At 38.5% G+C, this 13,280-nt stretch overlaps 1 protein-coding gene across 1 annotated transcript in view; it reads right to left on the reverse strand.

Annotated features, from left to right (window-relative positions):
- The window catches only part of pitpnm3 (PITPNM family member 3), a 280,043-nt gene that overhangs the window by 6,747 nt on the left and 260,016 nt on the right, over window positions 1–13,280 (reverse strand). Inside the window, exons 16-18 of the mRNA XM_028806634.2 lie at window positions 9,426–9,575; window positions 6,081–6,264; window positions 5,824–5,952 (exon numbers count right to left, since the gene is read on the reverse strand). Coding sequence (XP_028662467.2) covers window positions 5,824–5,952; window positions 6,081–6,264; window positions 9,426–9,575 — 463 coding nt within the window. The remainder of the gene's footprint in view (window positions 1–5,823; window positions 5,953–6,080; window positions 6,265–9,425; window positions 9,576–13,280) is intronic.

Genomic DNA, 13,280 nt, shown 5'->3' on the forward strand with positions numbered 1-13,280 from the left:
ATATATTTAAATATGCTTACATATAAAATCCGCGATGGAGTGAAGCCGCGAAAGGCGAAGCGCGATATAGCGAGGGATTACTGTATATACATACAGTATATAAAATATATAAATATATATATATTGTGGCACCCGGCTGGGTTTGTCGCCCAGCCGGGATGCCCAGGAGGAGCGGAGGAGGGCTTGTGCCTCCTCCAGGACACGAGGGGGCGTCCTCCCTGGTTGTTTTGGGGGCCACGGGTACAGAGCTTGGAAGCTCTACCCTGTAGGGGCCCGTGGTCACCGCCAGGGGGCGCCCCGATGCCTTGGGAGCCCTGGACCTCAGTACTTCCGCCACACTGGGAAGTGCTGGGGGGAAGAGTATTGGGGACACCCGGTGGACTTCCGGATACACCAACAGAGCTTCTGCCACACAGGGGTGTGGCTACAGAAGCCCTTAGGATGCACCTGGAGCCCATCCGGGGTGTATAAAAGGGGCTGCCTCCCTCCAGTCAGGGGCAAGAGTCGGGTGGAAGAGGACGAAGCTTGGTGGAGAGGAGTGGAAGCGGACCAGAGACTGTGAAAGGCATCGTGAATGTGGCCAGGACTTAAGGGGTGATTGGTGCTGAGGTACTGGGTTTGTGTGCACTAATTGTATATAATAGTTGTAAATAAACGTGTGTGGTGAAGAAACATCATGTCTACCTGTCTGTGTACGGGCTGTTCCCCATAATATATATATATATATATATATATATATATATATATATATATATATATATATATATATATATATGATTAGCTTTAAAACAATAAGACACATGAAACTGGAATTAAAAACATTAAAAATGTATAATACAAAACTGAATGCAAAACAAAACACTGACCAAACACTCTTCCTGCATGCTTCCTTTGGCAGTTTCAAACTGTCCAGTAAGCTAAAAGATGCTTTTCCCCTTTACCTAAACATATACAGTGTGAACTTAAATGACTTTTAACAGACTTTGTGACTGACACATTAAACAGATTCCAGAAATTAGCCACATTTTACAAAATGATATAATCAGTACTGTATTTGTAATGTAGCACCTTTGGGTCCAGAACTAAGGAGTGCATCCCTCAGGGCTGGTACAATACAATGTGATGTGAAGTGACCCATCAATAAATATTGTGAGAAGAGAGCAAAAATGCATAGGTTATAACATGGATAATAATTCAACAACAGCAATAACAACAACAATAATAATAATAATCTTCATACTGGCATATAGAAGACATACACATGGACTAATCTCTCTATTATAAAAAAAAATTTTGGAAGGAGACGAGACATGATTTTCTCGGAGAGACACTTATACGTCCCGCGAAACGAGTCCACTCCCAGGGCCAGAAATGAAGGACAAAGAGTAGATGACAAAGTAGAACGTCATAAAGAATTCAAAAATGTTGGTGCGGTACACATGCAGAGCAGGCTAGGGATAATGGAAGTATGAAAATTCAAAATTCCCCTAAAAAAAGGATAAGAAAGATCGCATTAGTGCTCTGTGAAATGACAGAACAGCTAAAAGAGATTTAATATATTGTTTGGATTTAAACTTTAAGTGGGAGACTTGTAGATCGTCTAATTCGTGTTGCCATCAAGAATTAAAAGATTCCAAAAATGTTGTTGTGGTATGAAGTCTTGTGAGATGGAGACTTTTAACATGAGATTCTTTCAAGTCATGCCCTACTTACAACTATTTTCAAACAAGACCACAGTCATCTAACCTCAGTCGTGTGAATGCTTTTGTCAGACATACTTCCTGTGCTCTCAGCTCTTATAAATTTTATCAGGACAATAATTTTATACGTTCTAGATGACACGTCAATGACTAAGCAAAGAAGAAAGAGCATGGACAAACATTTGAAAAGGCCATTTTATGTATTAGAGAGAAAGAAACGATATTCACTCATAGGCAGTTACACGTTGCATTGTCACAATGTAAGTCCAACACGGAATCAAAATTCAATTCGATCCTGAAGAAAAGTTAATTCCAAATATTGTTTTAACTAAAGTTTTAAAGTAAAAGTGAAAATAATGCATATGTAACAATTCCCATGAAAATAACAATCTCTTAAAATTGTATATCCGGTTAACCAAACCTGGGGGTAGGCGAGCAAAGCGAGCAGGGGGCTAATGTAATTAGTTCACTGAAGATCCTTACTCTTGAAAATACCATACCATTTTCTAAACCCACCTAATCCAAGCACATAGTCATAGGAGCCTAACCCAGCAAGCAAGCAAGTAACAATCCCTGGACAGAATGCCAGCCCATCACAGGCTGAACACACACACCACGGCCATGAAGGGAAGACCCAGGACATGAATACTGATTTCCTTACTGTGAAGCAGCAGCACTACCACTGTGCCAAAGATTCCTGCCATAGATTAATTCTTGCTTTTCCTAGTGACTAGTTTTTCGTTCATAGTCATTGCAAAACTGAATTTTACTTTAAACTACAGTAGATAGATAGATAGATAGATAGATAGATAGATAGATAGATAGATAGATAGATAGATAGATAGATAGATAGATAGATAGATAGATAGATAGATAGATAGATAGATACTTTATTAATCCCAAGGGGAAATTCACATACTCCAGCAGCAGCATACTAATACAAAAAACAATATTAAATTAAAGAGTAATACAAATGCAGGTAAAAACAGACAATTACTTTGAATAATGTTAACGTTTAACCCCCCCGGGTGGAACTGAAGAGTCGCATAGTTTGGGGGAGGAACGATCTCCTCAGTGTGTCAGTGGAGCAGGACATTGACAGCAGTCTGTCGCTGAAGCTGCTCCTCTGCCTGGATATGACACTGTTTAGTGGATGCAGTGGATTCTCCATAATTGATAGGAGCCTGCTGAGCGCCCATGTAATTAGTAGGAATAATGGTATTTCTGGGTAAAAATATGATTTCACCTTGTAGCAGATCCTGTAACACTTTGATCTGCAATCTTGAACTGAAGTGTTGGAGGGATAAGATCAAAAGCAATACACACTAAATTGTGGTTTCCTTTAACTTATTACATAGAGTAATGATGTTTACAGGCTGCATATTTACGTGTCCTATGAAATGAACTCAATCTTTTAAGCACTGTACATAGAACAGGTGATAAGAAATAATATAGTGAATTATCTACATATTCCACCTCCTCTACATTCTGACTGTAGGGTATCCCTTTAGTGAGCTGTGCAACCATTTAAACTGACAAAAGCATGGCATTGCTCCCAGCTTGTGTTGTATATAGGGCCTGGAGTGGTGCACTGTACCAGGAGTTCTCTATAATCCTCGAAGGGGACACCCCAGATCTCTGCAATATTGGATGTATTTTACCACCAAGAACACCCATTCTTTGAAGCTTATGTATATAAGAGTGCTTGACAATCCAATCCGGCTTGAATTTGAATGTATTTTATGCCACATTGTGAGGAGTAAGAAGAAGCCAACAGAATAGGGAGTACTGCATGTACCCAAAGAGGCCATTTGGTAGCCACATGTTCTTTGAGTTTCATCTAACTTATTTTCAACCATTTCACATCTCATTTTCCATGAAACGTGCCACCTTGTCTCATTTTCCTGCGCAGGGTAGCTACCCTTTCTCGCTCACTGCCAGCCACATTTATTTGCGCGATTACGGTGTCAGGTAGCATAGTGGCACTGTTCTGCTTGCGGCATTCAGTTACACTAACTGCATGCCCCATTTCTCAGAGCAAAAAGAACTTTAGCAATAAGCCATAAAAAAGGATATGCTGCCTAAGAATACCGTGCGCTTGAAAGTTTTATTTCCAGCAAATAATGAGAAATAAAACAAAATGTGCCAGCAAATTATCTTTTTTCTACTGTATAACATAAATAAATTTCAATCAAATCTGTCAAAGCATTTTTAATATTACGCGGTATTTAGCTTTTCTTTTGTAGAGAGAGTTTTACCCCTGAACGTTGATATATCGTAATGTCCTTTCTTGGCAGATACCTACTGGCTTATATATAAGAACCTGCCAAATTTCAGCTGTTTAACTAAGCAGGAAATAGTGTGTTTGTTGTTGAGTGAGTGAGTGACCTTTGCTCTATATACTGTATATTCAGATTGCATGCACCTTCTCAAATATCATGATTGTAATCATAATTTGCTTTTATTACTGTACAGGATATATCAGGATTTTTAGTTGACTAATAAAGACATTTTACTTAAGTGAAAGTTTAAAATGTAACTGTATGAAATGCATTTCATTAACAGATGGGGACAGTTTACTTCATGAAGTTAGCCAGCCATTAAGTGATTCAATTTTACTTTCACTTCAACACTTTCCCACTTTTTTGCGTACTACTTGCTCTGTTAATACCATCTTCACATGTGTTTTTCAACTTTTTGCCTAATATTTTCTATTCTTAGAACCAAATATTGTCAATTTACTAATAAGCAAATAATAGTATAAACTGCTGAATTACTACTGTGTGAATTGTATTATTACAACAAGATCTTTTAATCTCCTTAGCTTAAGACCCGAGCATCACTCTTGCTGTAAAAACAGTGCTAAAAGCATTAGTTCTGAGTGTCACTTAGGCAAAGGTATAGGCGCATCTTGCGTAAGAAGTGAGGTTTACTTGGGCTGTAAAGATGCCAATAGCATCAGTGCCATGCGTTACTCAGGCAACGGTATAGGCATATCTTGCCCAAGTGTCAGGCCCGAACATTACCTGGGCAAAGGTGTTGATGCATCTTCTCCTAGCCTCATAATGGCATCTCGTAAGACAGCAGTGATGACGAGATGAATCTGTCTTCTGGCAGTGAAACTGAAATGGTCAGTGAATCCAAAAGTGACACTTGCATCACTTGCACCTGTGCAGTGTGCTGTTCATGTTGTTATTATTATTATTTATTATTGTGTATCATTATTATACTTTCTACTCTTCTGACTTTGTACTTTTACCATTTAGCACGTTTTACAGTAGAAAGTTGAGATTTAATAAAAATGTCATTTTCAAGCCAAAAAATGTAACGCTTTTTACATGTTTTTTGAGAAAAAATGTATTGCTAAGGAGGTTAATAGAAATTGCATTGATTACTGAGTTACTGTTAAGCAGTGTTTTTTAAGGCCATGTCACCTTTGATAGTTTTTCCAGCAATTTTCTGTCATAGCCTTCTTTTACACAGTCTTAGCAAGTCAGAAGCAGTTGGCGGCACACTTCATGAAGGCTGGTCATCTAGTCTAACATACCCAGTGACTCACTCAAACTAGCTGGGGACTCCAACAAATTCCGATTTGTTTTTAGGCACGGGGCAGGCTGTGTTTGCAATGATAGCTAGCAGCCAATGAATGCTCATCCAGAAGTACAATGCATATAATGCAGTGATGAGGAAAAAGGGAACCTGGAAAACAGAACAGAGGCTTGTCTGTCTGATGACTTATGTTTTGCATACCATGACAGAATAGGAAAAAGTGCAGAGACTGCAGCTGAACTTGGTGTACCTGTTAACCCTCTGTACCACACCAGCTCATCAGACAACACATTATTGGATGTAAAAAAGGGGGCAAGCACCCCAACTATGCTTGAAAGTAGTACCACAGTCACTGTGCCCAGTGATTATTCGTCATGTAAATTGATGTCACCTGGCCCACAAGACCATGTCAATTTACCCTTTGACTAGAGGTCATGTAATGTGGCTTTATTAACTTAATATGTTGTGCATTCAAGATACGATATCTAAAGTAATTCTTTGAGGATTTTGTTTTATTTCTCCATTTGTGCTTGTCCATTTGGTCATCTCTTCGTACAGTCTTTAATGTCCATACCTGGCAGATGTTCTGATATTTCTTAGATGGACGCCCAACAATGAAAATCTGTGTAGAAGAGAGGCCCAGCCCACTGTACACAGAAATATCTTTCATGGATCCATAAGCCGCACTAATTTTAATGTGACACTGAAAAGGAGGAAAGCACAATGTTCATTATTAATTTATAACAGCCAAACATTCAGTAGATATAAATGTATAAGAAAAAAACAACATTCTGCATAAACAGTCAAGAGAAAATAGAAAGTTGTCCACACCTCCTGGACAAGATTGCGGAGGAAGATGGTTTTCTGTCTCAATGGGTCATGGACCAATCCATCTGAAAAAAAGATCATCCCTTGGGGAAAGTTATGCTGTGAGAGCCAGGACACAACCCGCTGTTTCTGCATATCTGGACGCCCAGTAATATATAGGATCAGATAACCCAATTCTTGCCAATGTCTGCAGACAGAAAATAGAGATTTGACAGATGAAGAAAAACAGGGCTTTACAGTTGTGAATAAATACCACATTCTGAATACAGTAATCCCTCGCTACTTCGCGGTTCACTTTTCGCGGATTCACGACTTCGCGGATTTTATATGTAAGCATATCTAAATATATAACGCAGAATTTTTCGCTGCTTCCCGGGTTTCTGCAGACAATGCGTCTTTTTACTTCTGGTATTTGCTTCCTCAGTTGGTTTGCCCAGTTGATTTCATACAAGAGATGCTATTGGCGGATGGCTGAGAAGCTACCCAATCAGAGCACGCAGTTAAGTTCCTGTGTGCTGCTGATTGGCTCAGCGACGGAGTGCTGCATTAACCAGGAAGTCTCATCTCACTCATTCAACATTAACGTGCTCTTGCTACTGCATTCAGGGGATTATCACCTTCAATCGTCATCATTTTTACTGCGCAGCATATTCATCACGTCATATATAGCTACGTGTACTTCGCTATACAGTAAGTGTAAACTTATCTACCGATTTCATATTGCTTAGCAGTTGTCCCTGTTATTAATAGAGTAAAGGGTGGGTTGTAAACAATACAGGGAGGGTTTAAAAACGTCCAAATACACGTTAAATAATTAAATAAATATGGTGTCCCTACTTCGCGGAAATTCAGTTATCGCGGTCGGCCTTGGAACCTATCTCCCGCGATAAGTGAGGGATTACTGTACATATAAAGTACAAAATCCAAAAAGCAAAACCTTTTGATTGAAATACATTTAAAATTACACTCTTATTAAACCTGAAAATTAAATGCTTAAAATTAAGCTGAATTTTCCTTATGCATTATAACTCTCAGTTACTTTTTTTCAGTGAAGGTAGAAGAAAATACAAGAAACAAAGTATACATTTTCTGGTTTTGTCTTTATATTACAGACTCACAGAAAGTGGCTGTGTATCCCAACTATATTGGGTGCAAAGGAGGAATAAACCCTGGTAGGAACAGCCTGCTCCATTGTAGGGCCCTGTCCCAGTGTGTTGAATGAATCCAGAGTCCCTAAAACATCATGCAAATAAAAGCAAAAAGAGATATTGACGCTACTTCACAAAACTTGTGAATTCAGCAATTAGGCAGATACTGTTTGAAGGAAAAGAAACGATTTTCTCTTTCAATTGAACATCCTTAGTATTTCAGCATTGAAGGTTTCCTGTTGTAATCCTTAGTGAAATCCTAACACTTTCACCTCTCAGCAAAACCTTCCCTCTAAAATAGCAGATATAGGTAAGGCACAGACGCAGCTGCAGAACATTAGCAAAACAGATTAAATATGTTGATGTCATGCATTTCCAAATACCTTTAAAATAGTCGTTCTTTTCGATAATATAAGATCATAGTATTTGTGGGTTTTCAGATATGAACTGCTTGAGATATTACAACAGCCTTCCAGGTTGAGGTCTGCTTTGCAAGGCCAAGTCAAAACTCAAATTTATTTTTCCTTCAGTTGTTTTATTGTTGGTTTCTTTGTTTGTTTGATCTGATGGATCATTAGCCTGAAGAATCCATTAATGCAGTGTAGTACTCCTCATGATTCATTTAATGATAATAAGTCATCCAGGCAGGCAATGTTATGCTTCAGTCATGTCTCTTCTCCTTGTGGGGGTTCAAAATCCTGTTTTATGTTTTTTTTGTCTACTTTTGATTGTTATTATTATTACATTTGTTATTTATTTGTATTATTCTGTGTTTTAATTAATTTTGTGGATAATGTTATTTCTATGTATCCATGCCAGTGTTACTATATTCCGTGTATTTTGTGGGTGGTTCCCCATTTGGCGGGGCCACCTGTCCATCTCTGTCAAGCTAATGACCCCAACCCTATAAAGGCTAAGGAAACAAGCAGTCTCTAGCAGTTCACTGAAAGTGCTTGCTCGTTTCGGTGAGCTCTTGTGATTATTGTGATCTTGTGTAGTTATTGGATGTTTCTACCTCAATGCTCTGCTTTTGGCTTTGCCTTTTGGATTTGTGTTTTTGGGACTTGTTTGCCTGGGATTGCCTTTGTTGTTTAGGGCAACTCCTTCTGGGCCTTTTGAGCTCTTTGGAGCATCATTATTTCAGAGCATTTTTGTGAAATAAATATATTTATTTATAAAAATTATTCTTTTCTCATTTTTACTTTAAGCCAAATGTTGATGGGTACTTTCACTTGTGGGACTCTTTGCTACAGTTTTTGGGAGTCTGTGCTCAAGTACTCCCAAGTTTATGATGGTGATGTAGTGGTTAAGGCTTTGGACTTCAAAACCCTGTGTGATCCTGAGCACTTCACCAACCTGTGATCCAATATGGAAAAACTAAGGAAATATAACCAATTTCTGTGTTGTAAATTGCCTTGGATAAAGGTGTGATACAAAAAAAATAAATAATAATAATCCAGGTCCTGATGCAACAGGGCAGCAAAGAACAATTTCACTAGTAGTACAAACCTTAACCACTGGCATTTTTTTCTGAAAAGATCCAAGTACAAATCATCCAATCTTTGTGACTAATGTTAGCCAGGGTGGAAGTGTTCTTTGTGACCACAGAAATTTTCACACCCTGTTCTTAAAGAGATTTTGACTCATTCCCTACCCCTGGGAAGACAGACTACAGTCCCAAACTTTCTCAAATACAAAAATATGGCATTGACTGTGGTTCACTGGATTCCAAGGTCCCCAGAATGGGATCTGTATTCCTTTTACATATTTTGTAGGAGTTGTCTGCAGTTTATTTTTATTGTGACATCACATTATACATATAACCTCTGTGCTGACAACCAATTTGACTTATAATTCAAGCTTTTTGTTAACCAAGGTATCCATCCATCTTCCTAACGTACAGTATTCAAAGAGCTTCCCCAAATTATCCTTTTAATTGTATTGCTTTGTCTAGAGGGTGGTAACATATGTTTGATTACCTCGTTTAATAAATGAAAAAACACCAATCTCTGATGTTTTGTTTTCTCAAGGACTCTGCTCAATATTACTATAACCTATAAAAAGATATGACCACATTTACTGTGAAAAATATACAATAAAACTGAAAATAAGAGGGGGTTAATACTTTACTTCATATTCTACTATTTGCTGATCATTTCACTTTGATTGGATGTCCTCTATCAACATTTCTCATAAGTACCTGACAACATCAACAGCTCCTGCCCGAACCTTGGGATCACTGCCCATAATGGAAACACTGGCTGCAAATGATCCATCAATGCTGAACACGACACACTCCATACCACGTGGCAGCACTGTGAGGAAGGCTTCTGCAGATGTCTGGTCTCCCCTGGAAGGAAACAATGTGTCAGTAAACTATACTGAAAATTAGTAAAATCATTTATCTTGTTTCTATACATTGAACAGATGTGTTGTTTTCAGATATGAAATGACTTTCCTGAAAAGAAAAGAATTAACATACTAAAATGAACATATAAATGGTCACTTAGACAGTAGATTGCTGTTACAAGTTTTTTTTAAGTACATGGATCCCCTTATCTGAAATATTCATGTGTTAGTGGTAATTTACTTCTAGGCTTTTAACCCTCATAGATTTCAATAACAATAATGTATTCTTCTACTAGAAGCTGCTTTTTACTAATATAGTATTTTATTGAGACACAACCTACAGTGCCTTCAGAAAGAATTCAGAACTCCCTCACTTTTTTAATTTTCCCTCATCAAGCAACACTCAATACCCCACAATGATAAAGCACATACTGGATTTTAGGAATTATTGTACATTTATTAAAAAAAAATAAAAACACAACTGAAATATCACATTAACACAAGCCTTCAGACCCTTTACTATGAAACTTGAAATCTGGCTCAGGTGCAGTGTAGTCCAGTCTATTTATCATTACTGAAATATTTCTACACCTTGTTTGGAGTCCACTTGTGGTTAATTCAAATGATTGGACCTGATTAGGAAAGGCACACACCTGTCTATAGAAGGTCCCACAATGTGTATTGGCACAAAAACCAAGCCGTGAAAGCTTAGAACATTAGAACACTCTAGATGAGAGCAGGCCATTCAGCCCAGCAAAGCTCGCCAGTCCTATCCACTTATTTCTTCCAAAAAAACATCAAGTCGAGTTTTGAAAGTCCCTAACGTCTTACTGTCTACCACACTACTTGGTAGCTTATTCTAAGTGTCTATTGTTCTTTGTATAAAGAAAAACTTCCTAATGTTTGTGTGAAATTTACCCTTAACAAGTTTCCAACTGTGTCCCCGCATTCTTGATGAACTCATTTTAAAATAACAGTCTCGATCCACTGTACTAATTCCCTTCATAATTTTAAACACTTCAATCATGTCAGCTCTTAATCTTCTTTTGCTTAAACTGTATAGGCTCAGCTCTTTTATTCTTTCCTCGTAATTCATCCCCTGTAGCCCTGGAATCAGCCTAGTCACTCTTCTCTGGTCCTTTTCTAGTGCTGCTATGTCCTTTTTGTAGCCTGGAGACCAAAACTGCACACAGTACTCAAGATGAGGCCTCACCAGTGTGTTATAAAGGTTGAGCAGAACCCCTTTGGACTTGTACTCCACATATCGCACTATATAACCAAACATTCTGTTAGCCTTTTTAATGGCTTCTGAACACTGTTGGGAAGTCAATAGCTTAGAGTCCACTATGACTCCTAAATCCTTCTCATAAGGTGTACTCTCGATTTTCTGACCACCCATTGTGTATTCAAACCTCACATTTTTACTTCCTATGTGTAATACTTTACATTTACTGACATTAAATTTCATCTGCCACAAATCTATATATTAAAAATAGCAGTGGCCCTAGCACTGACCCCTGTGGAACACCACTCTTAACATCGCCCAGTTCTGATGAGGTTCCTCGCACCATCACCCTCTGCTTCCTGTGTCTGAGCCAATTTTGCACCCATCTAAAAACATTACCCTGAACTCCCACTTCTTTTAGTTTGATGCCCAACCTCTCATGCGGCACCTTATCAAATGCTTTCTGAAAGTCCAGATAAATAATATCATATGCTCCACTTTGATCGTATCCTTTTGTTCCTTCCTCATAGAATTCCAGCATGTTAGTAAAACACGACCTCCCTGTTCTGAACCCATGCTGACTGTTCTGAAAAACTCCTGTCCTTGCCAGATGTTACTCAATCTTATCCTTAATAATTCCTTCCATTAATTTTCCTGTGATGCATGTTAAGCTTACTGGCCTATAGTTGCTTGGATCTGCCCTGTCACCCTTTTTATATAATAGGATGATATTTGCCATTTTCCAGTCCTTCGGAATCTCTCCAGTGCGCAGTGACATCCTAAAATATGTGTCAAGGGTTTATACATGTACTCACTTGCCTCCTTAAGAACTTGAGGGTAAATATTATCTGGTCCTGGTGATTTGTTTGATTTCAGCTCATTTAATCTGAGCAACACTTCTCTCACTACAATTTCCAAATCCCTCAGTGTCACCTTCGTATTCCCGTTTACCTCTGGGAGGTTATCTACTTGCTCACTTGTAAACACCTCAGAAAAATATAAGTTTAGGGCATCTGCTATTTCACTGTCTGTATCTTTTAATTCCTCTTTACTATTTCTGATGCACTCGACCTCCACTTTGATTGTTCTTTTATTATTAAAATACTGAAAGAATCTCTTAGGGTCTTCTTTCACCTTATCTGCTATATTCCTCTCCAACTGTCTTTTAGTCTCCCTGATAGCCTTCTTAATGGTTGCTCTCATGTTCTTATACGCTCTACGATTCACGATTAGAGACAGGATTATGTCAAGGGACAGATCTGGGGAAGGCTACAAAAATTCCAGTAGCATTGAAGCATTCAAAGAGAACAGTGGCCTCCCTAATTCTTAAATGGAAGAACTTTGGAACAACCACAACTTTTTTAGAGCTGGTCACTGGGCCAAACTGGGCAATCAAGGGAGAAGTTTCCATGGTAAGAGAGTTGACCAAAAAGCCAATGGTTATTCTGGCTGAGTTCCACAGAACCTTGTGGAGTTTTGAGAAACTTCGAAAAGGACAATAACAACTGAAACACTTCACTAATCTGGGCCTTATGGCAGAGTGGCAAGTCGACACATGAAAGCCTGTGAAAAGGCATGTAAAGGACTCTCAGGCTATGAGAAACAACATTCTCTGGTCTGATGAAACCATGATTAAATTGTTTGGCCTCAATTCTGAGCATGACATCTGGAGGAAACAAGGCAAAGCTCAACACTTGCACAATACCACTCCAATAGTGAAGCATGGTGGTGGCAGCATCATGTTGAGGAGTTGTTTTCCAGCAGCAGGGACTGGGTGACTAGTCAGGGTTGAGAAAAAACAGAATGGAGCAAATTATAGAGATATCCTTAATGAAACCTGCTACAGAGTGCTCTGGACCTCAGACTTGTACAAAAAAAGGTTCACCTTCCAACAGAAATAATGACCCTAACCAGAAAGCATAGACAACACCAGATTGACTTTGGGACAAATCTATTTGAGTGGCCTGGCCAGAGTCTAGACTTGAACTCAACTGAACATCTCTGGAGAGACCTGAAAATATGACAGGGCAGAACTGTGGTCTTCTATAGGGCATATTCACACTATTACAATTAATTAAAAAGTTTAGCCTTTTTTCTTTGGATTAGGTTACTTCTTGTCCTCAGTACAGTATGTTTAAGTGCTACCAACCATAAACACCACATGCAATTCTAAAGTGCTGTCCCTCAGAGGTAGAACTCTACATAGTTTGAAGTACATTAATGAGATTTATATCACACAATGAGTTGATGGTTGATTAGTATGCTGGCAACCATGGCTTTTACAGTTCAGGATATAGCCAATAAGCATAAATTTGGACCAGTAACACATTTAATTGTGTTCCCACAATACAAATCTGTTGGTCTCCAACCATATTCATAACATTCTTATGCAGCACCACGTACCATTCATACATTTCTCTCACCTTGCTACAAAGCCATTAAACAAGCAACATTTGTATTTCATTTAAATTAATTACTGTT

The sequence above is a fragment of the Erpetoichthys calabaricus genome, chromosome 8 (assembly GCF_900747795.2).
Source record: "Erpetoichthys calabaricus chromosome 8, fErpCal1.3, whole genome shotgun sequence".
NCBI lineage: Eukaryota > Metazoa > Chordata > Cladistia > Polypteriformes > Polypteridae > Erpetoichthys > Erpetoichthys calabaricus.